Source organism: Mugil cephalus, chromosome 1 (assembly GCF_022458985.1).
Source record: "Mugil cephalus isolate CIBA_MC_2020 chromosome 1, CIBA_Mcephalus_1.1, whole genome shotgun sequence".
NCBI classification, from domain to species: domain Eukaryota; kingdom Metazoa; phylum Chordata; class Actinopteri; order Mugiliformes; family Mugilidae; genus Mugil; species Mugil cephalus.
Window position 1 is genome coordinate 3,795,650 of NC_061770.1, and position 27,961 is coordinate 3,823,610.

At 41.2% G+C, this 27,961-nt stretch overlaps 3 protein-coding genes across 3 annotated transcripts; 1 reads left to right on the forward strand and 2 right to left on the reverse strand.

Annotated features, from left to right (window-relative positions):
- Window positions 1-82: 82 nt before the first annotated feature.
- rfc2 (replication factor C (activator 1) 2) lies at window positions 83-3,589 on the reverse strand. Its single transcript, XM_047583376.1, has 6 exons — window positions 3,296-3,589; window positions 2,533-2,638; window positions 2,313-2,414; window positions 1,503-1,761; window positions 1,160-1,420; window positions 83-416 (listed from the first exon to the last, which is right to left on the reverse strand). The coding sequence occupies exons 1-6, from the start codon at window positions 3,525-3,527 to the stop codon at window positions 306-308; spliced, it is 1,071 nt and encodes a 356-aa protein (XP_047439332.1). The 5' UTR covers window positions 3,528-3,589; the 3' UTR covers window positions 83-305.
- A 1,006-nt stretch (window positions 3,590-4,595) lies between these two features.
- Window positions 4,596-21,329, forward strand: usp11 (ubiquitin specific peptidase 11). The gene is made up of 21 exons (XM_047584314.1): window positions 4,596-4,832; window positions 8,368-8,477; window positions 8,596-8,726; window positions 9,234-9,351; window positions 9,468-9,613; window positions 9,836-9,897; window positions 11,053-11,152; window positions 12,398-12,571; window positions 14,004-14,162; window positions 14,314-14,538; window positions 14,670-14,753; window positions 14,886-14,980; window positions 15,183-15,386; window positions 15,464-15,573; window positions 15,970-16,476; window positions 16,721-16,791; window positions 17,236-17,348; window positions 19,301-19,450; window positions 19,540-19,655; window positions 19,744-19,832; window positions 19,991-21,329. The coding sequence occupies exons 1-21, from the start codon at window positions 4,723-4,725 to the stop codon at window positions 20,159-20,161; spliced, it is 3,045 nt and encodes a 1,014-aa protein (XP_047440270.1). The 5' UTR covers window positions 4,596-4,722; the 3' UTR covers window positions 20,162-21,329.
- Window positions 21,330-21,533: 204 nt separating this feature from the next.
- On the reverse strand, window positions 21,534-27,544 carry zgc:86609 (ER membrane protein complex subunit 3-like). Its single transcript, XM_047584322.1, has 9 exons — window positions 27,448-27,544; window positions 26,435-26,631; window positions 25,691-25,748; window positions 25,322-25,415; window positions 24,813-24,917; window positions 23,794-23,875; window positions 23,631-23,710; window positions 23,115-23,197; window positions 21,534-22,535 (listed from the first exon to the last, which is right to left on the reverse strand). The coding sequence occupies exons 2-9, from the start codon at window positions 26,587-26,589 to the stop codon at window positions 22,407-22,409; spliced, it is 786 nt and encodes a 261-aa protein (XP_047440278.1). The 5' UTR covers window positions 26,590-26,631; window positions 27,448-27,544; the 3' UTR covers window positions 21,534-22,406.
- Between the last annotated feature and the right edge of the window lie 417 nt (window positions 27,545-27,961).

The following is a 27,961-nucleotide window of genomic DNA, read 5'->3' on the forward strand; positions in this document are numbered from 1 at the left end:
CACTCACACTCACTGATGTTTCTTTTATTCTGATCTTAAAGAAAAACAAAACATTCATAAAACCAACAAACAGAGCCAACCGTAATGAAAGAAAATGTCATTTATTGTAAATATTAGTCTCCAGTTTTTGACATCATTCGGCTTCCATGAAGACACATCATGTCTGCTGTACTGTCAGGTTGAATCAAGGCCAACTAGTGGTTCAATCAGCAGCATGTTTATAGCGTGGGAAAATATTACCAGTGAACACGGGACAGTCTGGTGCTGTGAGATTTAAGGATGTTGAGGTGGGGGACCACTGAGATTCAGCTGGCAGCAGGGGGCACTGTCTTGCTACAGAGTCGCCCCAGCAGACCGGCCATCTGCAGCAGGGAGTTAACGCCCTCAACCACCCTCATGTGAGTGAAGCCGATCTCCTGGTGGAAGAATAGACAAGACAAGGTAAGATTGAGAGAAAACATTAATGCTCAACATTCTGACAGTTAACCTGCTCATCTCTAACATTAACACATATATCAACACTTAGTTAAACTGATGTATGTGTAAAAACTGTTTTTTGGAGCCATTTGTAATTTATCCCTTTGTGTAGTGTCTACAGAAAAAAAAATACTTTACAGAATATTGAACCCTTCCTTCAATGTTCAGGTTCTTAAAGTAGACAGTGTGGAGTTTACTACTATGACTGAAATGAATTTGAGATTCATAATATTCCACAAGTTTTTATTTACGTTTCATCCCATTTAAATAACTGTAGTAACTCTGGTGTTGCGACATCGTCTGAATCACATTCTGGATGTGACAGTTACTTAGAGCATGAAAAAAATGTTTCTACTGATCATCTGTTTGCAGCTTTATATTGACACTATACAGCCTGTTCAGTGACAGTTCAGAACAAATAGGTGTAAATGTGCCACAGAATGCTGATCTCTGCTACTACTCGTGTACTAGTACTTCGTGAGGTCTTATCTGGGTTTTTGAAACCAGCACAAGATGTTTACAAGTGAAAAACAAAGAACCAAACTGTGCCTAAATACTCATGTCCACGTAAAGATACTCAATAAAGATGGCTTCTCTTTAGATGTCCTCCTGCCATCACTTCATATATAAAGCATGAATCCCAACACATCACAGCAGCTGATCCCAGCTCTGTCAGCCTCACCTTGATGAACTCCAGTTTGAGATACTCTGCCATATTGTAGGTCTTGCAGACCCTGAAGATGTTTCCTATGATGTCCTCTGGAGAGTAGCCCAACGCCCACAGCTGCTCCACCACCTTGTAAGCCTCGTCGATGTTCCCGTCCACACAGTGTCCCAGCATGCTTTTCACCAGCAGAGGGTGGGGCTCGTCACACACTTTAAACACGTTCTCGCTGTTGATGTACCCGAAGCCTGAGTTGGTGGACTGAAGGTTGTTCAATGCCTGGAAACACAAAGACGGGGAGTTGGCAAATCAACCAATGTGCCTTCGAGACAAGAGCTGCAGTCTGTGGTCCACCCCTCACCTGTCTCATGTCTCCCTGGGCCGTGAAGATAATGGCCTCCAGCCCGTCATCAGACACAGACAGACTCTCCTTCTCCACCACCTCCTGCAGTCGGGTGAGGATCTGTCCGTCCGTCAGTTTGGAGTAACGCAGCACCGCACAGCGAGACTGGATCGGCTCGATGATTTTATCGGAGGCGTTGCAGGCGAGAGCGAAACGTGTGGTCTTAGAGTAGATCTCCATGATCCTCCTCAACGCCTGCTGGGCTCCATCCGTCATGCTGGAAAGACAGAGACATTACAGGTGTAATTGGTATTGATTTTTACTGTGGACATCTGAAGGGTCTCATCAGACTTTCACTCACCTCTGTGAAAGGTGTTCTACAAATAACGTTTGATCAAATGAATGACTGTGACCTGTAACTGGTATTGTGAGCAGCTTGGCCAACTTCATTTGAAAGACTTTAAGAGGCCTGAAAATGACCCACGATTTCATTAACAGGTAAAATTAGTCAAACTTAATTTCCTGTCTTATGGATTTATTTGTCTGCCTCTGCTTCTGTCAGCAGTGATAATCAACCTGTGAACTTTCAGAACAGACATCTGCTGCATATTTTACTTTTATTTTAGTTTTCTTCTTTGAATCAAATGGTGCAAAATGTGACAAGTATTAATCCTTTTCAGGCTTTTTTTTGCACAAATCATTTGGGCCTCAAGGCTGAGAGGATGCTGCAGGACCGGAGGACGGCAGCTTTCTCCATCAGTATTTCAGCTCCCTTATGAACGTCTCAAATCCCTCCTTATTACTTTTGTGTGCCTCCTGTCGTCTCACCTGTCGGCCTCGTCCAAGATGATGATCTTGTGTCGTCCTTTGGGCAGTGTGACTTTCTGCTGAGCAAACATCTTGATCTTGTTCCTCACCACGTCAATCCCCCTGTAGACACAATGCTCAGCATCACGGCTCGTGTTCCCGACACCATTAACTAAAGCCCCTGCGTGCCACGAGGCATGTGGCTGGCTACGTTTTGAGCAGTCAGGTGTTGTTGCCTCACCTGTCGTTCGAAGCGTTGAGCTCCAGCACGGCCTCTTTCATGGAGGCTCCCAGCAGAGCTCGAGCCAAACATAAGATACTGGTGGTCTTTCCTGTGCCGGGGGGACCTGGATCACAACACACACCATTCATAACAATAATGAAGTTAAATCACACAACATTTTCCCTTGTGAATCAATGAAGTCTGTCCACGTCTAAGTTTATACTGCTGAGCCACTGCTTTTACTTTGAATGGAGCTTGTGTACATCTGATGAACCTATGTGTGCACACAAATACAGTTAGTCCTTGTTCAAATGTAAAATGATCAAGTATCACAATCCACTATAATAATGAATATATGATAATGCGGTTTGTATTGATTTAGGCGTATTTAGCCACCACACATACAGTAAAAACAACTCATTTCACTTTTTAGAGCAGGAAAGACTGAACTATTTAGGACCTTTAGGACTTCTCAAGTGGATTGAATTCGGTGTTTCAATGATCGAATTCACCCTTGAATAAAAACGCCACTATGATGGGGAAACGTGAAGCTCTTTTGTTGAATGGACTCAGTGATGTATAACACCTGGTATCCAGATATGATAATGTCTGGAGTTTTCTGTGAGGACGTACGTGCGGATGTTTCAAAACTTTTTAACAATGAGATAAACTTGACTAAAAGTGGAACAAATGTGTCCATGCAGACGCGGTGTTTCTGTCTGGGGAAGATATAAACTCTACATTTTCCACTGTCTCCCTATGTGTCTGTCCACACTCTGACCTGCTATGATGATGTTGGGGACGTTTCCTTCCCTGGCGAACACTTCCAGCCGACTAACAGTGTCCTCGTTCCCTACTATCTCGTTCAGCGTCAGCGGCCGGTATTTCTCCACCCACGGCAGCTCATAGCTGCTCCCGGAGCTCTTGGACGAGGACTCGCCGGCCTCGGTGGCCGTCTTACTTGTGCTTTCTGTCGGTATCTGCTTGCGTTCACTCTCCATCTCCACGTCCATGATGCCTGTCGCTATGGTTCCTGCTGCCCGTCAGCCCGCGAACGGCACTTTCCCTCCTTGACAACCGCAGCCCAGCAAGCTGACATCTTATTGGCTGGGCGTTTAATAATCAAGACGCTGATTGGCCGAGAATAACTCGCGATATTTTGGATTCACAGCAGCTTTTACAGACGTCACAGACAAAATAACAAATACATATATCTGGGGAAACGAAAAATGAATGTACTTTAATGCTGCAACAATTAGTTTAATAATCAGTCAACTCATAACAAAAACACTGACAGTTTTTGATCATCAAATAATTGTTTAGTGTTTTAAACAAAATTGCTTGCGCATGAGTAACACCTTAAGCTTATGTAAAAGCAAAATCTGTGCACTTTGTGTATTTGGGTTTTTCAAATCAAACACACAAATAACAGTTAAAAATATCTGTCAGTGAAAGTTAATCAATTATGAAAACACTATTAACAGGAATTATCTTCAAGGTAAAAACAAACAAACAAACAAAAAAACAAACAAAAAAATGGATGTTATAAAAAAATGTATTTCTTAAAAAAAACTGATATAGTCATTGTTGATGAGATCAGGTTTGTAATGTGGTCGTGAAAATGAAAAGGACTTGTATATGCATGTATATTTTGCACATATATTTAAGTAAACTAAAGCATTAAGAGTCTGTCTTTGTAAATGGTTTTCTTTGTTATTTCCTTGTTATATATTGTTTTTATTTCTAATTTATTTATATGTATATATGTATATCCGAACTGGGTTCCAGTTCCATCTTCCAGTAATCCATAAAACAGCATGATACAGGTAATAAATCAGACCCTGAATAAATGTTCAAGAGCTGTTAAGGTCACGTGGTCTGTTGTCATATGATATACTAAAATATCGTTATCCTTATTATGAGTTAAATAAAGTAAGTAAAATATAATGAAATAAAACCAAAGCATATTTGATTTTGTTTATAAGGGGATGGGGGGCTGTGCGACGCCCTCTGGCGGTGATTGGGTTTTCGTCCAGGAAGTCGTCATCGCCTGGGTCTGAACCACTTCCTACTTCCGCAAACACAGCTCTGTCTGCAGCTTCCCCGTTTATCGGTTGATCAATGCGGCGGTTGACTTCTGCCTTTCGCTTCCTGGCTCTACTTAACGTTCTTAACAGTTCTGACATTTATGAGTGATTGATTGGCATCATGACGGCCAACAGCCGCTGTTCCGCCGCAGAGCCTCCGGGTCTGGAGACCCAGCGGCGGGAGATCGAGTCTCTGCTGCGGGAGTGTGAGCTCCGAGCTGGAGACAGTTGGTGAGTGTCCGCCCGCCGCTCTGCTCCACAGACACAGTGACAGGGCTAACTGCTAGCATCACACGCCTGGCGTTACCTAACGGCGATTAGCAGCTTTAACAGTGGGGTCAAGCCGCTTCGATGTCGCTGTGAGTTTGTTGGGACAGTTTAAAGGCTCGTTGTGACGCTATAGCCGCTGCTGCCCTGTTAGCCGATGCTATCCAGGCAGACGTTGACCTGACCGTTAGCCTTCGCTGCTAACGTTAACGCTAGCCTGTCAACCAGCTGTAATGAGACGTTCAGGGTCGCCTCGAAAGCTTCCAGTTTGATTTTTATTTGAGCTGGTTTAAGTCTATGTGTGGTCCTCTGACATCAACATAATCGTCGCTGCACATTTGAGACATTGTCAGGCCAATTGTCTGCTTAGCTAAAGCGTATTTTCAGTTTCAGTTTGAGGAAGACAATACTCTGGAGTTTTATTTTCGTAAAAATGAAACGACTGACAAGAATTACTACTTTCTGGCTAAAATGTACAGCGTCATGACCCTTAATTAAGATTACTGTATGTTTTTAGTATGGAACTGTTGCCTTACAGTCAGTTCAAAAAGAAGAATAGTCTTTATTGTCACTGTAGAACACAAGTGTAACGAGATTTCGTCTTTCCAACTGCAATAATTAGTTGATTAGTTACAACAGTTTTATCAATACTTAGGAATTTACATATCCATCTCCTGTGAGATGATGTTATGGCCCTTTATTTCAGTAAATGTTATGGCCTGTTTGTACACAAACGGCTACGAGTCTTGACTTTACGATGCATACTTCTTGAAGCTGTTCTTCTTTGAAGTGTGTGTTTCTGTCTGGATGCTGTCTGCAGCAGCAAGATTATGGAAACATGATCAGTCAGTTTCATCAGTACTGTGACTCGGCAGCTTTCCACTGCCTGGTACCATACTTGACATTGTTTTATTTTCTGTTCACTTGCCAGCATTTTAATCAGTAACAAATCAGGTCAGGAGTCCGAAACATGTGGGTTGATGATCTCTATAGATGTACAGTGTGATTGTAGGAGGGTCAGAGCGGACTTTAGTTTATTCTTTGGTCTGGTGTTTGTGTTAATAGACTAGTGTTCTGTGACTTCAAACCAGACAATCAGACTGACAGGCAGAGAGATGCTTTTTCGCTTAAAGAGCTGTTATTTATTTATTTTTTTACCAGGTTGTAGAAGAAGCAATGAAATCAAAGAACTTTCCTCTCAAACAGCCTTGACAGAATGAGGACAGTCCTGGGAAATTTTTAAAGGAGACTAAGAGAAGTCTGATGAAAGAAGGGAAACTCAAATTTGTGTGTCTTTGGTTTTGTTATGGTCAGAGGAGGAAAAAAATGGTCCTTCACAGTGGTCGTATATAACCATGGATGAACTCTCTGTGACGTCACCCATGTGTTTCCTGTTAAATGTATCAAAATAGTGGAAATTGTCTGTTCTAATTTCAAGCATGCCAAGTTGAACAGAATATGTATAAAAGTGTATATGTGTAAAACACATGTATTTCCATGACAAAGAAAACCATGGCAAAATGCTTATAACATTTAGGTTCCATTTGGTAACAATACTAATTTGTTTCATTTAAATAGTGGCTGATTTGTTTTCTGTCAGCTAATCGTGCAGGTAATTTTAAGTACTACAGATTTACTTCAGTGCTACATATATTTTACTGTATTTATCTTTAACTGACTTATTTATCAGTTGAAATAGAGTAAATTCTTAGCATATTCTAAATTTCTCATTTGCGCAGTGCAGAATGACTCTGAACTGAACTGTCTCTGGCGATGCATTTCGGGCAGTTTGTCCAAGTAGATCTACAAATGGGCAGTTGATCCGGTAGTGACAGGCAGGACAACCTACCAATAAAGATGGAAGACGCTAAACCGTACATTGGACCTCTCCATGGGAAATTTAAGTACAAAAAATGCCAAGACGAAGCAGTTGAGCACCATAAACTATTAGGCACACTCTGCAGGAAGGGGTTTTCTTTCCCACAAAATACCACGTTAATGCTAAGCCTATGTTAGTCAGGGAGTCCTGATAGCGCTTCAGCTAACGCATCGTCCAGCTTGAGACAAAAAAAGACAAATCAAGACAAAGACAAGCTGACAATGCTGGCTTGCAAATATCTGGCCACTCCTGCAACCACTGTTCCATGTGAGAGACTGTTCTCAGCTGCAGCAACATTGTAAATAAGAAGTGGTCAGCTCTCAGACAACATCAACAAGTTAGTTTGTCGTAGTAGCTGCTGAAAGAGGAGGAACAGGGCCACATTAATGTGGAGAAAGTTAAAAAGTTAAAATGTGATTAATAAAGATTAAAAATGAATGATATTCAATCGTGATTAATTGAAATTAATCTACAGCAACCCTGTGATTAATCTCTTAAAAAACGTAATCGTTTGACAACATTATTGAAAATACCAGGTATTCATGACCTATAGATGAATCCTATAAGATTCAGAGTGAACAGAACGGAACCATACAGTACTCCCAAATACCTGAGTCTTATAGTGGTACAGGAAGTTGTCTCAGATATATTAGTACATGTGGCTAGATAGTTTCCTGTTTTTGTGTTGTGGTTTGAGCAGCTTCAGTTTCACATCTAGCTTTGATTCATAATACAGAAACCTTCATTCAAACAGGTGCTATCAAACATACGCGGCGCCGTCAATGAAACGTGTTATCAATCAAACAGCTAAAGTATTTTCTCAGTCAGGTTTTTCAAGCAGTCAAAAATGAAAAAAAATAAATAAATACTCAGCCATGATATACAACAGAGGAAAGCAGAAAATCCGCTTTTTGAGAACATGTTAAAAACATGTTGGATTTCCTGGCAAAATAACATTTATACACATTTGAGGAAGAAAATCATTGATAATGAGATATTTGATGATTTAAATCCAGACTACACTTATAACACTATCTGAACTTGGTTCTTTGAGGGAAGTTGAAGGTGATTCATATTTTATATTCTGGTTTTAGTTTAATGTGAAAATAAATACATCATTCACAGCTGCAAAAACTAGTTGATAAATCAATGAGTCAATCAAGAGATAAACAGTGTGATATAGGGACTATTTGAACAAATCATTTCACTTATTTTTCAGACAATTTTTTTTTTTTTTAAATATTCATGGAATCCAGCATATATATTTTTTTTTAGATATCATTACAATCTAGATTTATTGAGGGGAGTTTATTTGAAAAACTCAACTGTTAAGACCCTCACCTTCAGCTTTGCCATTTTTATTTCTGTTTTATAGAAAAAATAATTTATTAATTGGGAAACAAAATAGCAGATGAATCAATACTGAAAATAAGCATTATTTGCTGCTCGAACTGAAAACACTCAGAAGGATAAGTCATCTCTGGCTATAAATGACAGCATCAACTTGATGAGATGCAAACAAACAGAAGCAGAAATAAATGAATACTCAGAGTTATTGTTGGTCTGTTGGTAAGCAGTGGGAATCTGTGAGTTTTGTATTAATGTGTGTGTGTTCTGCAGGTATGTGGTGGATCGTCGTTGGTTTGAACAGTGGAAGGAGTTTGTGGAGACCGGGGACCAGAACTCGTCGTCTTTCCCTGGTCAGATCGACAACAGCGAGCTGTTCGAAGGTCAGTTCACTCTTTCAAACTAATAATGAACAAAACCTCAATATGAACTTCCTGTGGTTGCTGCTGTAAGACGACACGCAGGCATCAGTAATCGGTGAAGTGTTTCTCCTGGTTTCAGACCTGGACTCATACCACCTGAAAGAGCGGCTGGTGGAGAATGAGGACTTTGTGTTGGTTCCGGCTGAGGCCTGGCACAAGCTGCTGGTCTGGTACGGCATGGTGGACCAGCAACCACCGCTGGAGCGCAAGGTGACGCGCATACTCACATTAGACACACACGTCACAACGCACACCCGGCACACAACTGTTGACTTTACACACACTGGACACGCCCCAAACACACAATTTAAATACTGTAGATACACCTCACACCAAACCCACAGCTAACACACCGAGCACACAACTGACACATTTCAAGAATGAGACTTTTCATGTTCCTTGTGAAGGTTCTCATTCATCCAGGTCATGCTAATCCAAAAGGCGTTGAACAAGGCAACTGGACCTGTAGAATTTCTTGAATTTCAAGCCTTTATTCAACGCCTTTTGGAGACTTGCCATGGCCTTCACTTCAACAGTAGTAGTAGTTGTGTGTGAGGACACATTCACAACCTGGGTATTTTCCTCTCTTTATGAGAGAGAGGTAAATCATTGAATTTTACTGTGAAGTCTTGGTTCAAGGTTTAGTCTGTAGGAAATAAATGGAGGTCAATGTGAAGGTCTTTGAAGTGATGGACATATGATGTGTGTGTGTGCCAGGTGGTGGACCTGCCCAGCACTCTGAAGGTGGAGGTTTACCCCGTTGAGATCTTCCTCTGTCTTCATAGCAACATGGAAAAAGTCATCACGGCTCAGTTCAGCCGCACCGACAGCATACGTGAGTTTGTGTGTAAACATGTCGTCATTTTATTGTGAGCATTCTTGTCCGACTTGCCACACGGGCTGCTTCACTGGCACAGACTTTATCCTGTCTGTGTGTGTCTGTGTGTGTAGATTCGATCCAAAGGGCCATGTGTCAGGAATTCTCTGTGGCCCCGGGCTCAGAGTGCCGTCTGTGGATGAAGAGTTCAGACAGCAGCTGTGAGCGTCTCAGGAATGTCCAAGTGAGCGTGTTGGACGCCTGTTTGAGCTCAGGGATGGTGAGGACGCATCTCACACTCACTGACACGTTTAACATGACAAAGCATGAGTAGAATAATCCAGCAACAGATCAGGTAGATCCTTTTACACCTGCACGTTCCTGTAACAGAGTAAACGTCTCCTACTTCCTCATTGCACCAGCTCTCCTTTGAAATAGCAAACGGTCTGCCTCAGAGATAAGCCGGAACACGCCCGTGTGTGTGTCTGCGTGTGTGTTTCAGACGGTGATTATGGAGATGAGGAATGCCGATGGCACCTGGCCGAGCTCCAGACCTCATATCATGTAAGAACACACACTGGGTCCATAACCTCCGTTTGATTCATGCTTACTCAGTTTCCAGTTTCTTTCTTTCTTTGTTTTTTTTCCGTATTATCTCTTTTTTTTTTCATTCCACACTTTCTATGAGGCTTATTCCTAAACACTCCTTCAGCGTGATGACTCTCCCTGTTCTACAAGTTTCATTGTCTTGGCCTGCTTTTAGTTTCATTTTCTCTGAAATAGTCTCCTCTCCTGGTTTTCTCTAATTTGACCACTTCCCATTTTAATAATTGTTGGCCATGCTTTCAGTACTTCTGGTTGTGTTAGTCTGTTTAACTGGAAAGTGTTTCACACATTATGTAACATCTAGTTGATCCCACACCTTTTTTATTATATTCTATTGTAAAGGCCATGACACACCAAGCTGCCATTTGGGCTTCGCTAACACAGACACCTGGGAACGACTTCTCAGCAAATTCAGCAGGTTGAATCTGTGGCTGAACGAGCTGGTCAGAGAGAGCATTTTGATTGGCTGTAACTCTTGCTAGCTTCTTAGCTTCCCAGCTAGCTCCTCCACTTAACCACTTTTGAATAACAAATACTGACTCCTGCTTCCTGCTGATGTGAGGACTTATTTCGTTTTATGCTAGAGCAGAATGTATTACATATGTGGACAGACTTCATTGTCAGTCACACCTGCTTTCATATTGTAATATTTATTTCTGCCTTTCTTACAATAATTGTTAAAAAGGATAATATTCGTGAAGAAATTCCTATTAACATATATTCAATTCAATTCAATTCAGTTTTATTTATATAGCGCCAATAACAATACAAATCGTCTCAACACGCTTTACAAAAACCAGCCTGCAACCTCCAGAGCAGCCTGAGGGCGACGGTGGCAAGGAAAAACTCCCTTTAACAGGAAGAAACCTTGAGCAGAACCCAGCTCATATGGAGGGAACCATCTGCTGAAGGCCAGCCGGGTAGAAACAGAGAAGAGAAGATAGAGAGAATATTGACAGTTGATTCAAATTGTTTCTGTTGTTCAGAATAGTTTTAAATGGCCTTGATTACCAGTATGAACATTGATAAACTGGTTATCCTCAGCAGTTTTCCCTTCTAACTAAATCTAAATATCTGCAGTCTGATGTAAATCTTCTCCTTTCTGGTTTCCAGGAGGAACTCTGTGGAAGAGCAGGACTCGTACAGAGGACAGCCAGGAGTCTGCGGCCTCACCAACCTGGGCAACACCTGCTTCATGAACTCTGCTTTACAGGTCCCAACTCAAAGACAACACGCAAACCTGCTGTTATTTTCCTAACTCAACATAGTGCCATAACCATATCCTAATCTTAACCTTGGCCCTTCAACCTGGTCCTGACAGGTTTTAACCTTCAAAAAATATCATGGCCAGCAAGAACGGTCCCACAGTGTTAGTGCTGAACAAAAAAATGACCCTGTCCACTAAATAAATAAAGTCAGGACTATTTCTTTTTAAATTTGCTACTGATTCCATCATACAAACAAGAGAAACATCAACCTGGAAGTTCAGTCCAGATCATAAGTCTTTGGACAGTTTTCCATCAATGAAGTAAAGCAGAGATGCTACGTTAAAGTGCCACATGTGACCAATATCTTAAGTTTAACTCATTGTGGGAGGATCTGTGTGTGAGATAAAGTCAGTCTAACACAAACTTCCCAAAGTACTTAACTCAAACTTCAGCTTCATTACTCATTTTTAAGATTGTGAACACTTAAGTGACAGGTGGACAATTACTTTCACGTCATAATCAGAGACTGATTGTCCTAATGCCTTTCTGGACTGTGGAACGTGCTTTTCTTTTGTCAAGTGGTCACATTAGTTGGCTTCAGCGTGTGTGTGTACACAGTGTTCTACTTCTCAGTTAGACGCTGGAGATCAGGTTCTTTATAAATTATTCAGAATCATTAAACCCTGTTTAAGAAGAGCAGAGTGTTTATTCTGCCGACATCATTGCCTGTTTAAAGTTTGGGATCTAATGGGATTTTTAAAGCTTTGGGTGTCACAGGCCATCGTGAGATATGCTCTGTGCAGAATTAGCTCCTGTTTGGTGTCAGTGTGGCTACTCAGACTGAAACTCTGCTTCAGTGAGCCATTAACATTAATTTCATACTCTTTAGTGTCTGTCAGGTGCTACGTATATCACTAAGGCATCGTGTGTATTCAATGAGTTTTCAAGATATCTCAATAAACACTGGGACAAAGAAACAATGACACAAAGTTGCTGCATATAAAAAACATTGATATCAACTGTCAGTTTTTTCAGTTCAAAAACAAAACATTTTTAAGTTAAAAAAAAAAAAAAGCTCAAAATCCCGATACAGCAGGCAGCAAATAGAGGACACTAAACCATAAAGCTACAGGGCTCATCTGAAAACCTTCTGGCTTCTAAAATGTGACGCAGAGTTTAAATTCTGCATGAAAGTTCAGACTAGTTCAGTTTATTTCACTCCGCTTTGTCTGCTCCTGTCCTCTCTGCAGTGTCTGAGTAACGCTCCTCCTCTGACGGAGTACTTCCTGCAGAACTCCTACCTGGAGGAGCTGAACTTCACCAACCCTCTTGGCATGAAGGGAGAGATCGCAGAGGCCTACGCCGACGTCATCAAACAGATCTGGTCCGGGAGGCATTACTCTGTGGTGCCTCGAGTCTTCAAGGTACCCATTACAGTCACGGGTCAGGTTCCCTTGCAGCCTGAGCTCATCATAAAAGTGTCTGAGTCACTTTTATAAATTTTACAAACATATAAAGTCATTAAAGAATTGATGGTACAGCAAGGTATATCAGATTAGTCAGTTGACAGGAAATTAATCTACGAGTTTCAAATCACGTGTACGCTCCAAATATCTTGATTTTAGCTTCTTACATGTAGAATTTTGATATATTGCTGTTTTTTTTTAAATATTTGGACATATTTTTATTAGTGCCATGTAATTAATCAGATTAATCACAGGGTTGCTGTGGATTAATTTTGATTCATTACAATTAAATATCATCCCTTTTTAATCTTTATTAATCATGTTTTATTTTGCTTGAGCACGTAACATTTTAATTAAACACCTTCAACAGTTGCAACAAAACGACTTGAAACATCTTAACTTTTCGTCTCTTTTTTACCCAAACATTTCTCCACATTAACGTGGCCCTGTTCCTCCTCTTTCATTAGCTACTAAGACAAACTACCTTGTTGACATTATCCGAGAGGAGAGCTGACCGCTTCTCATTTACAGTGTTGTCTCTCACAAAACAGTGGTTGCAGGAGCGGCCAGACATTTGCAAGCCAGTACTACTAATACTTGCATTGCACACAAATACTTGAGGCTGGTCGACTGATCTGTCTTGTTTTTTTGCACTCAAATTTTGACTGCTAGGTTAAGCAAACACACTTTGTGACAGCGTCACTGTGCTCTGTGTAACATTTCTCAGCGTTGTCTGAATTTTTACAAACCAAATAATGAATCTAGAAATGAATCAGCATATTAATCCATTGAGGATTTGATTGTTTTCTGTCCTCCTCAGAAGTAGTAGTAAATGAGCTCTGCCTCAAAACGTTTCTTACACATTTATTTATCAGTAATAATGTGTCATCAGTCATTTCGAAGGAAGGTTTTGAATGTCCGACTCTGTCAAATGAAACTAAGAACAGGAACAGAAGAACGAAACTCAGCTCTTAACCACAGAGGAGATACAACACCACCTCCTCACAGCTGAACTCAAGGACACTAATAAGTACACTCATACTGTATTTATAAAATAACAAATAAGCAAATAAGATGAGGATCCTAAAGTGTAAGACAGTCTGGTAAAGGTGCCGTGTTTGACCGCGGGAGGAGACACTGACACTGTCAGGATATGTTGATCCAGAGAGTCTGAAAAGATAAGGTGACGTGTACATTTATTGATCCCTGTAGGGATCAGCGGCTATGGAATACGATACAGGATACAGGAAGGAAGTAATCTGATGCGCTACAAAAATAAAAGACACTGTATATTTGATAACTGGGAATCTCCACAGTCTGCAGTGGGGACAGTTTCTAATGGGGACTGCAGTCTGTCACTAGTGACTGAAGCTTCTGTGTTTGTGTGCAGACGAAGGTGGGACACTTTGCGTCTCAGTTCCTGGGTTACCAGCAGCACGACAGTCAGGAGCTGCTGTCCTTCCTACTGGACGGGCTGCACGAGGACCTGAACAGAGTCAAGACCAAAGAGTACATCGAACTACGAGACGCCGATGGGCGACCAGACCAGGTGAGCTGAGTTCAGCCTTAGGCAGAGTGTTCAGTCCAACTCCTACATTTTACACTCTGATGTGGTTTGACTTTTAAATATGTTTCTAAATTGCAGATGCTCTGTTTGCTGTTAAATAAAATATATTTTTTCACTCTTTCTTGTCCGACAGGAAGTGGCGGAGGAGGCATGGCGTAACCACCGGCGGCGAAACGACTCCGTCATTGTCGACACGTTTCACGGCCTCTTCAAGTCGACACTCGTCTGTCCCGAGTGCCACAAAGTCTCCGTGACCTTCGACCCCTTCTGCTACCTGAGCGTCCCGCTTCCTGTCAGCACGGATCGCATCATGGAGGTCTTCTTCGTGTCTCTGGACCCTTATGCCAAACCTGCCCAGGTGAAAAACATCACCTCTCTGCTCTTTATTTATGATGCTGTCACTCATCACTTCCAACAAGGAAGTGTCAGGAAAATAAAGACTGTTAGACATCGGTGTGAATATATGATTAAATGTTTTCTCGTGTGCAGCACCGTGTTGTGGTTCCTAAAGCTGGCAAAGTGTCGGACCTCTGCTCTACTCTGTCAGAGATGACCAACATACCGCCCACTCAGGTCAGTGTGCATGATAATATTTGTGTTGCTCTGAAGCGGTTTCAGTGTGTCCTGCAGGGAGAGCATGACCCATAGAGATGATAACTAATGGTGCAATCACCAGGCTGAAGTGTTTCTTTGTGTGTGTTTCAGATGGTGGTTGCTGATGTGTTCAATCATCGTTTCTATAAGATCTACAATGCTGATGAGTCTCTGAGCTGCATACTAGACCGAGACGACATCTTTGTGTAAGAGAAAATGTCTTCTTATCAGTTTCTCCTTAACCTGTTTTACCTGTGAATGTTTTTTTTTTTTACTTTGTGGTGATGTTGATGATTTAAATTGGACATGAAAGACACTGTGTTTACATGGAAGCTAAATGAAACGATTTGATGTGTTACACTATATACGTCTATTTTTAAGTAACGGAGCCGCTAATATTGTGTCCAGGTACGAGCTGAGTGTGCTGGAGGAGCAGCAGGAGGAGCAGGTGCTGCTGGCTCTCTACCTGAGGGAGCGCTCTCACTACAGAGACTACGGCTCGGGCAGCAGCTCGTACGGGACGTCGCTGTTCGGACACCCGCTGCTGCTCAACGTGCCGCGCAGCAGCTGCAGCCAGGAGGCGCTCTACAACTTGTTCTTGCAGCGACTGGCGTAAGAAACACAGATACAGTACACGTATGTGGCTCTTCATTTTGTCTGGCGTTGGTCACCGACGTGTTTCTGTGCAGGCGCTACGTTCGGCCCCCGGATCCCTCTGAGGAGTTGGAGGAGGAGGAAGAGGAGGAGGAGGATGAAGAAGAGGAGCTGTACAAGACTCAGACCAACGGCATCAGTGACGGTATTATTTTGACCTGCAGATATAAGATTGGCTTTAGACTTTGTGTCTTATCAGTAAGCAGCAAATGACTTTAGATTTGTTCTGTCAAGTCATAAGACATGACATAAATTATTGTCCTTCAGTCGATTTTATTAAACATGATTATTCAAAGAACCTTTTTCCTTTAATCACGAATGCTTGTCTGAGTTTTCTATACACGCAAACGGGCACGTGATTGTAAATATCTTTGGGTTTTAAACAGTTCATTAAAAAATACCGACATGTTGATTATTTTCCTGCTTTTTTTAGGACAAAGAATTTCCCAATTGAGAAAAAAAAATCTGGACTAAAATGTCTTAGCTGTAGACATTTTGTCTGTTGAAATCTGCAGCTCTGATCGTTTCTGTGTTTTCTCAGATGAGGAGCAGGATGCGAATCCCGGACCCTCCCAGTCAGAGCCCAGCTGCAGTGATGCGTCTTCAAACAACCAATCAGACGGCACCGCTGCATCGGAACCCCAGCCCCACATAAACCACACCCAGCCCTCGCTGGACCACGGTGACTCAGAGACCAGTAACGGCTCCATGACCCAGACTGAGCCCGTCTGCAGCGCGGACAACACCCCCACCAACAGCACGGACGACATGAAGCCCTGTGGAGACACAGAGAGCACCGGCGACACTGTGGCCTGCTCAGACACACCAGCAGAGACGGCGCAGCAGCCCTGCGAGACCACAGAAGAACAGAACGAAGAGGACAAGCAGGAGGAAGCGTGTTCTCCCAGCCCACCAGCCAATGAGCATCCAGCTAAGAGGAGGGCGTGTCGAAAGAGGAGGAAGAATCTCTTCACCATCCAGGCAGTCAACTCCAACGGGACGACCGAGAGAGGGATGGGAGAGGGAGGGAGCGCTGTGTCCTTCAGCTGTAAGTCTGAACACATGCAGAATGCCTAACCTTTCTATCTATCTGTGTGTGATGTCTTTAAGACTCAAGTTTTTGGATTTTTGGTTCTGCTTATTAGACCAGACATTAAAGATAGAAAGTAAATTTATTTGGACATGACGCTAAGTACCACAGCACCATATGCCACAGGTCTTAGTATAGGGTCATATTTTGCTAAGTCTAGTTTTGCATGTTGTTCTTATTTCCTTTTCTTTTCTTCCTCCAGCTCAGCCTTACGTGGCCATAGACTGGGATCCTGACATGAAGAAGAGATTCTACAATGAGAACGAGGCAGAGGTCCGTATGAACATTTACTCAGTCAGAACACTCGTAGAGATAGATTACACCATAGAGTGGCTTTAAGTCACTGCATATTGACTGATCTTTATTACCATAAAACATTTTTGATGAGGACCTCTTTTGAAAAACAGCTTTCTACAGAACAGTGACACAGTGTAGGGACAAGAACAAATGAACAAAGCTAAAGGTTGCAAAGGTTTCTGGGCGTCTGAACGTTGTTTTGGTCGGTATTTCTTATTTACTGCGTAGCATCTTTTCACAGAGGCTCGGCTAAAATAGAGAAAGGAGACAGGACAGGTTGCACAATAGTAAGTCTGAAAGACACAATGGCGGAGATATTTAAAGACAAGTGTTTGAGGAACGATTTTGATATTGCGTTAAAATGCTCTATTTGAAAGAATACTAAAATGGGCACTTGACTTTGTGCTTCGCCTTGTGTAGAAGTACATGAAACATCCCAGTATGGAGGTTCCTCAGCAGCAGACGACGGTCCAGCTGCAGGAGTGTATCGAGCTGTTCACCACTGTGGAAACACTGGAGGAGGAGAACCCATGGTAACACACGCACACACACATACACACACACAGATCAGCCTAAAGACTACAGGAAACCAGATTTTGGATCGTGTAGAACAGGGGTGTCATTTTAGTTGGGGGCCACATTCAGCTCAACTGGGCCGGACCAGAAAGATAACAGAATAATAAAGTATAAGTAACGACACACACTTCAGATCTTTTCCATTTGTTTTAGGACAAAGAAGAACAAGGAAATTGGGAGAAAGTTTACATTTAATAAGCTATCCTTAAAAAATCCTTGACAACTTTAAGAAACATTAAGTGTAATTTGGGCTCATTGCTGTCTCAGTCTTGTGTTCTGTGCACTTCTCTGACTAAAACATTGGACAAATTAGGGATAGCAGTTATTTTCTTGTCATTTTCGCACCTTGCAAATTCATGCTCCGGGCCAAAGTAGACCATCCGGTGGGCAACTTTTGGCCCGCGGGCCGTGTATTTGACACCTGTGCTGTAGAAGATGTGATTCATTAAGAGAGTTATATTTTAGAGGTGCTGTGTTTGACACCAGGAGACAGGTGACTACTGAAGGTTGCTTTTTAATGCATCCATAAGTTTGTTCCTGCACATATACAGTACACCATGTAGATTCCCATCAACATTATGCTCTAAGTGGGCGTACAGGATACATTAGACCAGGCATGTCAAACTCAGTTTGGCTCTGGGGCCGGATCCAGACTTTCTGTTCTCAGGTGGGCCGGATCAGCAAAAGAATGTCAACTCCAAATATTTAGCTTTGTTTTTCAGTACTATGCTTTATCATTCAGCCTACATTTGTAGCCTACCCTACATATTATAATCACGGATGACAAGGGATCTTTTCTAAGCACAACACATTTATTCAAAAACAATGGGAAAAAAAATATTTTTCATGTTTGGCCGTGAATGTGTTAAGAACTGGTTTATTTTAACAGTTGAGTGAATGCAGTTTTACACCTGAACCAACTCACCACACTAAACAAACTCAAGTGGGAGCTATGAAAAAAATATTTTCGCCTTAATTGTCATACTGCTTTGAAATAAATGAAAAAAGAAATACAAAATGAAATAAAATAAATAAAATAAAAAAGTTATAGCAGTGCATGGGCGATAGGATTAGACTACATCAGATCAAACTACTAGGCTGGGCCTATTGAAGTTGAGAATATACTGCACAATTTTAATTGTCTTTAATATGACATACTTGTCTTTATGATGAGTGGCGCCGAATATTAAACTCTTTGAACACTGCAACTTGCTGATTACATACCAAGCACACTGGTTTTGCATTCACTTCTGTGAATAAATACTTCTCGGTCCATTTCTCCTGGAAAACTCTGCACTCCGTGTCCACTCTTCTTTTTTTTGACAGTGCCATTTTGGGAAGGGTGTGTTGACCGATAACTTGTTTAGTAGTGGTGAATGGTGAAGCAAGATTGCCGGTTTATTTTTACTTGGACACATCACGTTGCGAATGTTTATTTCCTGTGACTAACTCGTGTCAGTGCCGCATGCTTGACGTGAGCGCTTTTACACATTTACTGCCCTCTAGCGGCCGGAGGGAGCATTTGGTTTGTATTTATTTAAAAAAAAAATCACAACTTTTAATAGAAATTAGCTAGAGACTCGCTTCTTTTTTTGACATACTCAGAAATTTATGCCGGGCCGGATTAAATGACCCAACGGGCCGGGTCCGGCCCGCGGGCCGTATGTTTGACATGCCTGCATTAGACTGACAGAAATGTATGCTAATTAATGATGCAATACTGTAAATAACATCTTTCCTAATTAGTTCTACACTGAATGATTCTAGCCTCTTTGAGTAGTATCATTAGACGACTCAATTAATCAATTGCAAGGAATAATCATTTGTATGTCTGTGGAAGTTGTCATTTCTCAGTATATCCAAACGACAAAGCTGAACGACAACTGGATGATTGATGATGTGTTTTCAGGTACTGTCCAGTGTGTAAGAAGCACCAGCTGGCCACGAAGAAGCTGGACCTCTGGTCTCTGCCCGAGGTTCTCATCATTCACCTCAAGAGGTTCTCCTACACCAAGTTCAGCAGAGAGAAGCTTGACAGCATTGTGGACTTCCCCCTCAAGTACAGTCAGACACTCACACATGTGTCCACTCACACACACACACTAGAGGAGGTCCAGACACCGAACCAGTTTTCTTGTACTGTTGCAGAGACCTGGACTTCTCTGACTGCCTCCTGAGGAAGAATGTGTCCAATGAGGAGCCTCCGAGCCGCTACGACCTCATCGCTGTGTCCAATCACTACGGAGGACTCCGAGACGGACACTGTGAGGCCCCTTAATGTAACACCAAGGCTGCCTCAGCCTTTTATTCATCACAAGACTCTTTCTGACCATCATGAATTTGTTCCTGCAGACACCAGCTACGCCAGGAACAAGGATAATGGTCAGTGGTATTACTTTGATGACAGCAAAGTGACCTACGCCAGAGAGGATCAGATTATGGTCAGTATCTTACACATCTTTTTTTCATGATTGCTGTTTAAATGATTCATGTCTTAAATCCATCTGGCCTTCTGGAACCTTGAAAAATGAAAATACACTGAAGTATAATTTCACAGTTTTCTGAAGATTAAGAGTTTGTGTTGTCTTGTCTCCTTCAGACCAACGCTGCCTACGTCTTGTTCTACCACCGACAAGACAAACTCAGAAAACCCACTCTGCCCGCGCCCAACACAAGCCCCGCCTCTTCCACCCAGTCCGCCAATGACATCACTTCCAGCAAAGATGAGGACACAGGTGCTGCCGCCTACGTCACAATGGAGACGGACTAAACCAACGCTCACTATCGAGTTTAATTCACTTTGGTCCTTCAACAGAACAGCAGGTGTTCTTTTCTCTTTTAACGTAATTTTAAGTTTTGAATTTTAATTCTCCGACGACACTTGAACTTCCTTTGATTACTTATTTTTCCCCCCAGTTTCTAAAAACAGCAAAAAGCACATCTGCGTCTCAGATCTCCCCTTTTACGTTATTTCGGTTTTCTCTGCTCGGTAGATAATACTCAGGTAGTTTGACGCACAGAGATCGAGGAGTTTGATTTTAGCCCGTTGGTCCTTAAATATCAAAATGTAGTCAAAAGTTAACCTGCTGCCCTAATAGACACCTTTTACAGAATTAATTTCAATTTTTTCTGCCTTAAATCACTTAGATTAGCCTTCAAAGAGAGTTCAGAGTTAAGTCATTGGCTTATAGCAAATAAATTTACATAACAAATTATTCAAAATAAATTGAGCATAGTGAATCTGCTGATTCTTTTTTTTCTCAATTTTATTTATTTTAAAAAAATAATAAAATAAAAGTGAAAACTTAACTTCATCCATCCAAATGAATATTTAGTTCAATTATATTCTGACTTCTAGTGTTTGGAGAATTCAGATTCTTTAATTAAACAAAAGTTCAACTTGATTTTAGCAGAAATAAAAACTGTTGGAATAAACAGTAGTTTTGCTTTATATCTGTGTAGGTATGAACAGCGTGGGGCAGCGTAAAGGGAATCTGAGGAGTCAGAGGAGGATACAGTTAAATACTGATCGAAGCCGTCAGGGATGAGAAACTGATCATTCTGTATATTTAGGTTGTTTTCTTCTGGTATTTATTTTTTTGAATAATTCCGATGATCGACAGGTGCAGGACATTGAGATGCTTATTTTTCATATTTATAGATTAAACATGTATACAGACGAAGAGTTGATTGACAGGTAAGGGAGGCGAGGGTTTTCTCTTCATGGTCAGAAGGAACTCTCAGATTTTAAAACCAGCTCTGTGTACAGTATTTTTGTATTGTAAGTATTGTATTATTAATATTATCATTCCTGGGTGGAGCAGGAGGGAAGCTTGGGGTGATTTCTTTCTTTGGTCTTCCCTATCAAATATCAGATGAAAATATTTTATTGTACCTTTCAATCTTTTGATATGAATAAAAGGGCGATTATTATCACAGTGAGTTTCTATTTCTGGCTTTGAGTTTTCCATCATGTCCTGATGTACCGTTAAATTATTTCTATCATTTGTCTGGCTTGGTTTTCACTACATGAAATACATGGAAGTGTAAATGAAGCCACATGCAAACTGAGCTTCACTGAGAGTAGAAGGCAAAGCTGAACATTGGAAGTGGTGTTTGATATACAGACCAGAGGAATCGGGTTAGTAGTGATGGCACATTTATTAAACACTCTCTTCAAGTTGCCGTACAGCCTCAGCTGGCAAGCAGTGTAGAAAAGTCCATGCACAAAGTCCTACAGGAAGAAAACATGAACGCCTGCGGTCATTTAAAGCGCCTCTGTCCGTTCTGTCCTCCTGAATGTCTTTAAACGCTGCTCCAGAGGTCTGCTACAAACACCACGACCTCGGTGCTCCATCTGCTGGTTTCCTGAGTCAACGCAGGCTCCTGGACCGTTTGTGAAACGTTGTAGAACTCGTCTTTTCCACACAAGAGACAATTAATAAGGCTTCAATCGTGTCTGAAATCATCTTGGTTCATCATCACCAACATTGTTCTACGCCTGCAAAATATGGCTCACTGCATTGTGGGAATTTTATCCAAAAGCAGTGTACATGCTGTGGACGCTGTTTTGCTAATCCTCTGTTTAAATGTTGAGGGCACTTGATAAAGGAAGAGATTTCAGACACTAATGTGGTTTTCTTCATTAAAACCTGGAACGCAGATCTGAAAGACAGGCCGTTTGTCTAAAACATAAATTATTAGTTAATAACCATAAATAATCATTGAGCTAAAGCCATGTCTTTGGTAGTTCAAAAGATTTTAAGAAGAAAAGTAGAGGGCCATACTTTTTTTTTGTTATTGTGTACATTTATTCAGTTAAAAAAAAAAATCACTTTAAATTTGGCAGCTCCTAAAAAAGCAGGAAGTGTGTGATTAGAATTTGTGACGACTGTGTTCTAGAACCCTCAGAGCTGTCACAGAGCCGACATGTCCTGCACTTTAGGACCTTCAGAGCTGCATCTAGCCGAGTTCTAGAACCCTTCACGGTCGCTCCAGAGCCCACGCGTCCTGTTCTAGAACATGGTGGACTTAATGTCCTGGCTGAAGAACGTTCCAAAGTTAAGGTCTCTGGACATCAGCTCTTCCTCCACATTCTCCAGTGCCCACTTATGTTCTACAATCTCCAGCGCCTCCCACTCACTCTGAAACAAACAAACAAAAAAACAGGGGAGAAGTGAGTCAAAGCAACGTAACAGCAGCTACCTGCTGATTGGTCGTTCAGTTAAAAAGAAAATATGAAAACAAATTAATGGGAGGCTGGGTACAGCTGAACTCATCTCGACTAATCATTGAACCCCGATGCAGTATGTTGACATATGATGCAAACACACACAGATTTACTGCAATGAAAGCTCCTCGGTCACTTTGGTTCCTACCACTAGAAGAGCAGCACATCACAGCAGCAAACGCAAAATTGTGAATGAATGCCACGTCCAAAAGTTTCCCAACAGAACACTTGTCACAAGATGGTTAATGTTATTCACTTCTCCTGACAGTGTTGTAGGTAATCAGTGCATACCAGAGTATGTCCAAGCTAAAGTTCATTGTGTGGGTTAGCTAGCTATGGAGACAATGACTTCAAGGATTGGAACCACAAATGAACAATGGAAATACATACACACTTTAAAGATTGTCTCACTGAGCAGGAATGGTTGTGGTTATTTCTAACAATAAACAAAAGAACAACTGAAAGAACCGTTCATCTTGTATCTGCGTCTCACCTTAAAGGCTTTGTTTGGGTCAGGGGGCATAGACATGGCGGCGCCAGTCATCTGGTCCTGCATGATCCGTGACTGGTCAGCAGCTGTGAGTCAACACAATTTAATCCAAGAAATTAAACATACAACAGCTTATGAATTCTTGTTGATTTCACATTTACGCAACAGATAAAACATTGGTTTTCAGTCTCACTGACAGTAAAGCCCAATCAGATCTCCAGGGTGAGCTGGTGACACATGTGGACACACATTTAAATGGCAGGTGTGAACACAGACAGGACGTTATCAGACGCTGGCAACCTGTCAAGTTCACAATGAGTCAAAAACCAATCTATTTGACTTTCTTATCATCTACACAAATAGTTTAGAAATAAAATGATGATGATCCAACACCAGCTCTTCGCTATGAACAACAACAAATAACAGAGTTGATGACTGAGGCTCATTAATGCTCCTGTTATCTGGGTTTTATGTCACATAAGGCAAAGGACTCTTGTGTATTTTCAGACAGAGACTCACCGTTGTCTTGTCCCAGTATGAGGCTGTACATGCTCCTCAGTCCGAACACATTCAGGAAGTACCAGGACGCAGAACTCACCCTGCACAAAAACTTTAAGTTCAAATGTTTGTGTTGGATACATGGGGAGATGAGGAGGGCTCATTATTATTTACGGTTTATTACCAGGAAGCGTCCAGTGACAGCAGGTCTATCCCTCTCTGTAACATTGGCTTGAACCTCAGAGTCAGAGGGAACGGCACTTTAGCTGGAAGACAACAACAAAACAGAGTAAATAGTCACAATAAATACCATCATCTGTCTGTAGTATAGTGAACCCTCGCTATAATGCGGTTTGCCTTTCGCTGCTTCGCGGATTTTTTTTTTTTTACAGTGCATTGTGTTCTGCAACCTGATTGGCTAAGGGACTGTAGACCAATGTCAACAGTCTCCGTGCCTCGTCTCTATACAGCTTGCCAAATTTACGTTACAACTCTTTGATGTGTCGTTCATTACAGTTCTCAAATATAATCGAAGGTGGCATGTCTGTTTATAAGAATCTTCTTGCAGAGAAGAAAAAAAGAGCGCCAACAACTACCCATAACTATGTTCTTCTCTCAGAAAAATGGTCTTGCTCTTGTTCCAAAAAGACACCTGCACCACAGCCTTCAGTAGAAAAAGAGGCACAGTCAGAGGAACTGTGAAATACGCGAGTCACAATGTGTCCAACCTCGTATTGGTTAATAAAATTATTATTTTACAGTAATTCTAAAAACTATCACAGTTATTTGTAAGAAAACATTTATATTTTTATTTCTTAAACAAATGCTTGGGCCTGAAAACAGGGTTTTGATCTTTGGTTTCATTCTATAGTACAGTATTGTAAAAAATAAAGCTGACTACTTCACGGATTTTGCCTATCGAGGGTTCTTTTTGGAACGTAACCCCCGCGATAAACAAGGGTTCATTGTACTGACTTTATGTGAACTTCACTGAGCTTACACAAAGGAATTAACCTTAACAATTGGTATCGGGTCAATCAAGGCATATTTTAATGGACTAGTATTGGATTAAATCAAACCAATTAAAGCCAATTAAACCGTCTTTACTGAGCCCAACTGAAGGATGTTTTCATTATTTGGAGACTTTATTTAAGTTGTTCCTTGTGTGTGATGGTGTGAATGACTGACAGCTGAAGAACTCACTTATAACGAATCCAGAGAAAGCCCAGTTGATCCATCCACCAATCACAATCATGGGCAGGACGTTGGTCAGGTTTCCCTTCATCATGTCTGTCAACATGCTGCTGTCTGAAACACACAAAGTTAATGTTTAAATAACTGCTGGAGGCACTGATACAGAAGTCATTGCTGGTCTGTGATGGATTAATAAAATCATTGCTGTCTGTTATTGTACTTCAATAAAAGAAAACTTTACAACCAATATGCTCAATACAAACCACATACATACAATATGAGATGGACCCATCATGATTTATACTGTTAGTAGCACAGTAAGTAGCACCAATCTCCAATAAACGTAAATTATCAACATTTATATGACATGCTTTTTGAGGCTGGTTTCCTTAAAGTAAATTAAAGATAAGTAAAGATTAATCCCCAACAGGCCTTTAAAGATGTCCTTCAAACTGAGGCCAGACCATCTCAGATATCCTCAAAGTGAAACTAGTCTTCACAAAGACAAGCGTACGCACCTGTCATTGGATTCTTGGGGACGACCTTCCTCTTGACCTTCTTGAAGAAGCCAGTCTCTGCATTGTTGAAGTAATGTTTCCTCATGGCGAAAGACTAGCCAAGAGAAAACTCAAACTCAAAACTTCGAGACAAGCTGGTGATAATGATCACATTTAAATCCCACCGGACCCATCTCCAGGTTTAGATGTACCAAAACTTTAACATCTGTATCTATGGTGAGCTCACTGCCCTTAATAGTCACTGAATAACAGCAGAGCGCTACAATAGGTTTCAGACAGCGAAGATTACAAAGACAATGTTGAAAAGTGCCTATGCTGTAAAGTTGTAACTCTAAAAGTATAAACAAGGACATAAACATGTGAGTTTACCTGTCGGGGAATGTACTTCCCATTCTCTCTGAGGATGCGGCTGCGCAGGAGCACTTGACTGAAATGAAAACCAACATGACCTCAGATGAATAACCTTTCGCAGCGCTTGCTATGTATCAGATTCGAACATTCAAGCCAAACCTTCACTGATTTATTAGAAGATTTACATTTTTATATACTAAAAGAATGAATGAAAACTCAATCCAACCCTGAAGGTTAAGCAACATATTCAATAACATGAAACATTTAAAATCAGCAAACAGTAATACATAGTGTACATAATGAGTCCATACAAAGCTACACAAAGTACAAACCATTTATCATGGTTCTCATACGATCGTTTACAATGATTAATTACAGATCAGTGGCTCAATTTGTTTAAGTTACATATCGATTTTTGTACTGACCATTTATGATGTTATTTAAGTTCCATTTGCATCCATGCTAACAGTACTAGTAATCCGTCATCAAGAACATTAACAGACGTTTTAACAGCAACCTGTTCTTCCTCATACTTGTTTGTTCAACAAGGTACGACAAAATCTAATCAGATCAACCACTCCATATGTGGGAAACGTAGTCAAACTATGAGGTTCTGTGTTCCTGACTTGTCCTGTTCACAAAAATAATGTTTCTTCCTATTTTAAATGATTTGTTGTTGTTTGTCTCTGTGTGTACATGTTACCATTGTCAGGGACCCATTATGACATAATGTAATGCATGAAATGTCACTAAAAGACTCACCTGTCAGAAACCTGCTCAAGGTCAATCTTCTTGTCACTGTGGAGCAGCTGGGTCACATAGTGACGGATAATCCCAACGAAAAAGGTGATAAAGACAATGGGCAGGACCACCCACAACCGAATACTGGAGTCCAGTAGGAGCTCTGGGCCGGCCATTGCTCTGTTCAACCCGTGGACAGAGACACAGACAGGAAGACTCTGAGGAAGAGGAAAGGAATTGAATCTTTGTGGAACAGTTTATACTCTTTGACAAAGTTTTATGCCCTGTGAGAAGGAATCGATGGCTGAATGCTATGATTTGAGTTAGTCAGTGACCGAAATGGTCAAAGTTGAAGATGCAGGTCACCATAATATCCCATTTCTTTTCATTTTCTTTTCAAAGAAAATGAGCACCTTTAAATAAACTCCAAACCAGAGCTATATGAAGACTGATCTTGGTTTTAGTCCTCTGCAAACGACCCTATAGTCAAATTAACAAACGACAACATTACATCATTTTGAAGAAGATTATATCAAACAATTATTACACACCATTGCTTTTTCATTCCTACCTACAGTATTTTAAACGGATTATTATTGACATTAAGCGCACACACATGTTGATCTGCACACTGTCCTGCATGTCCAACATTGACTTAACTTCCTGACGCTAAAACAAGGTGCAGGCCAGAAGAGCTGCTAACATAAACTAAAACACAACAACCAGACACAACGGAAGCTCCCGCTGTTCCCTAACAACGCTGAAAGCTAACCGTGGCCATGCTAACCAGCCTCATCCTGACCCCTGACCTAGCCTGGCTTCATTCATTTACAGCCAGTGAAAGTTAAATATAGAGCTAGCCGAGGAGGCTAGCTGGCTAATTGAGCTAGTTAACCTGGATACATTTCAACCTTTAAGTTATGCTTCTACTAACCGTCTGGTTCAGCGACACTGCGGTTTGTTCTTAAAACTTCTATGTTCCACCAACTACTAAAAGTATTTCAAATTCCACACTTGGTATGATGGTAACTTACCACATTTATGGACTTTATGAACTAGCGACGCGACCAACACGTTCGGCAGTTTTAAACGGAAGAAGAAGCACTTCCGGCCAATCAGGAAACACATATCACGTGATACAGGTAACTTTGAGAATTATAGACGAAAACATAAAGAAAGTCTTTATGTAACACTTTTTATGCCAGTAACCATATGACATTGCCACGAATAACATTTAATAATTGAAAAAAATTGAATACATTAATAAAACGGCTTCTCTGTTTCTATATCAGGTTATTCAGTTTTGCCGGTCTTTTTCATTAGGTATGTCAACTAGAGTAAAAGACCTACTGACTAATAGTTTCAGCCATTCTTTCAGTATTATTACTGTTATTTGTGGAGTTTCATGCCTTTAATCATTTATTCTGGTCATGCCATGTTGCTTTCAGCAGTTTTGACATTGTTACTGGATTTGGGGTTTTTATCTGCCATGATTTTAGGATATCCATAGTTGATTTTCTGATCCAAAGATGGCTAGCATTTTCCTTC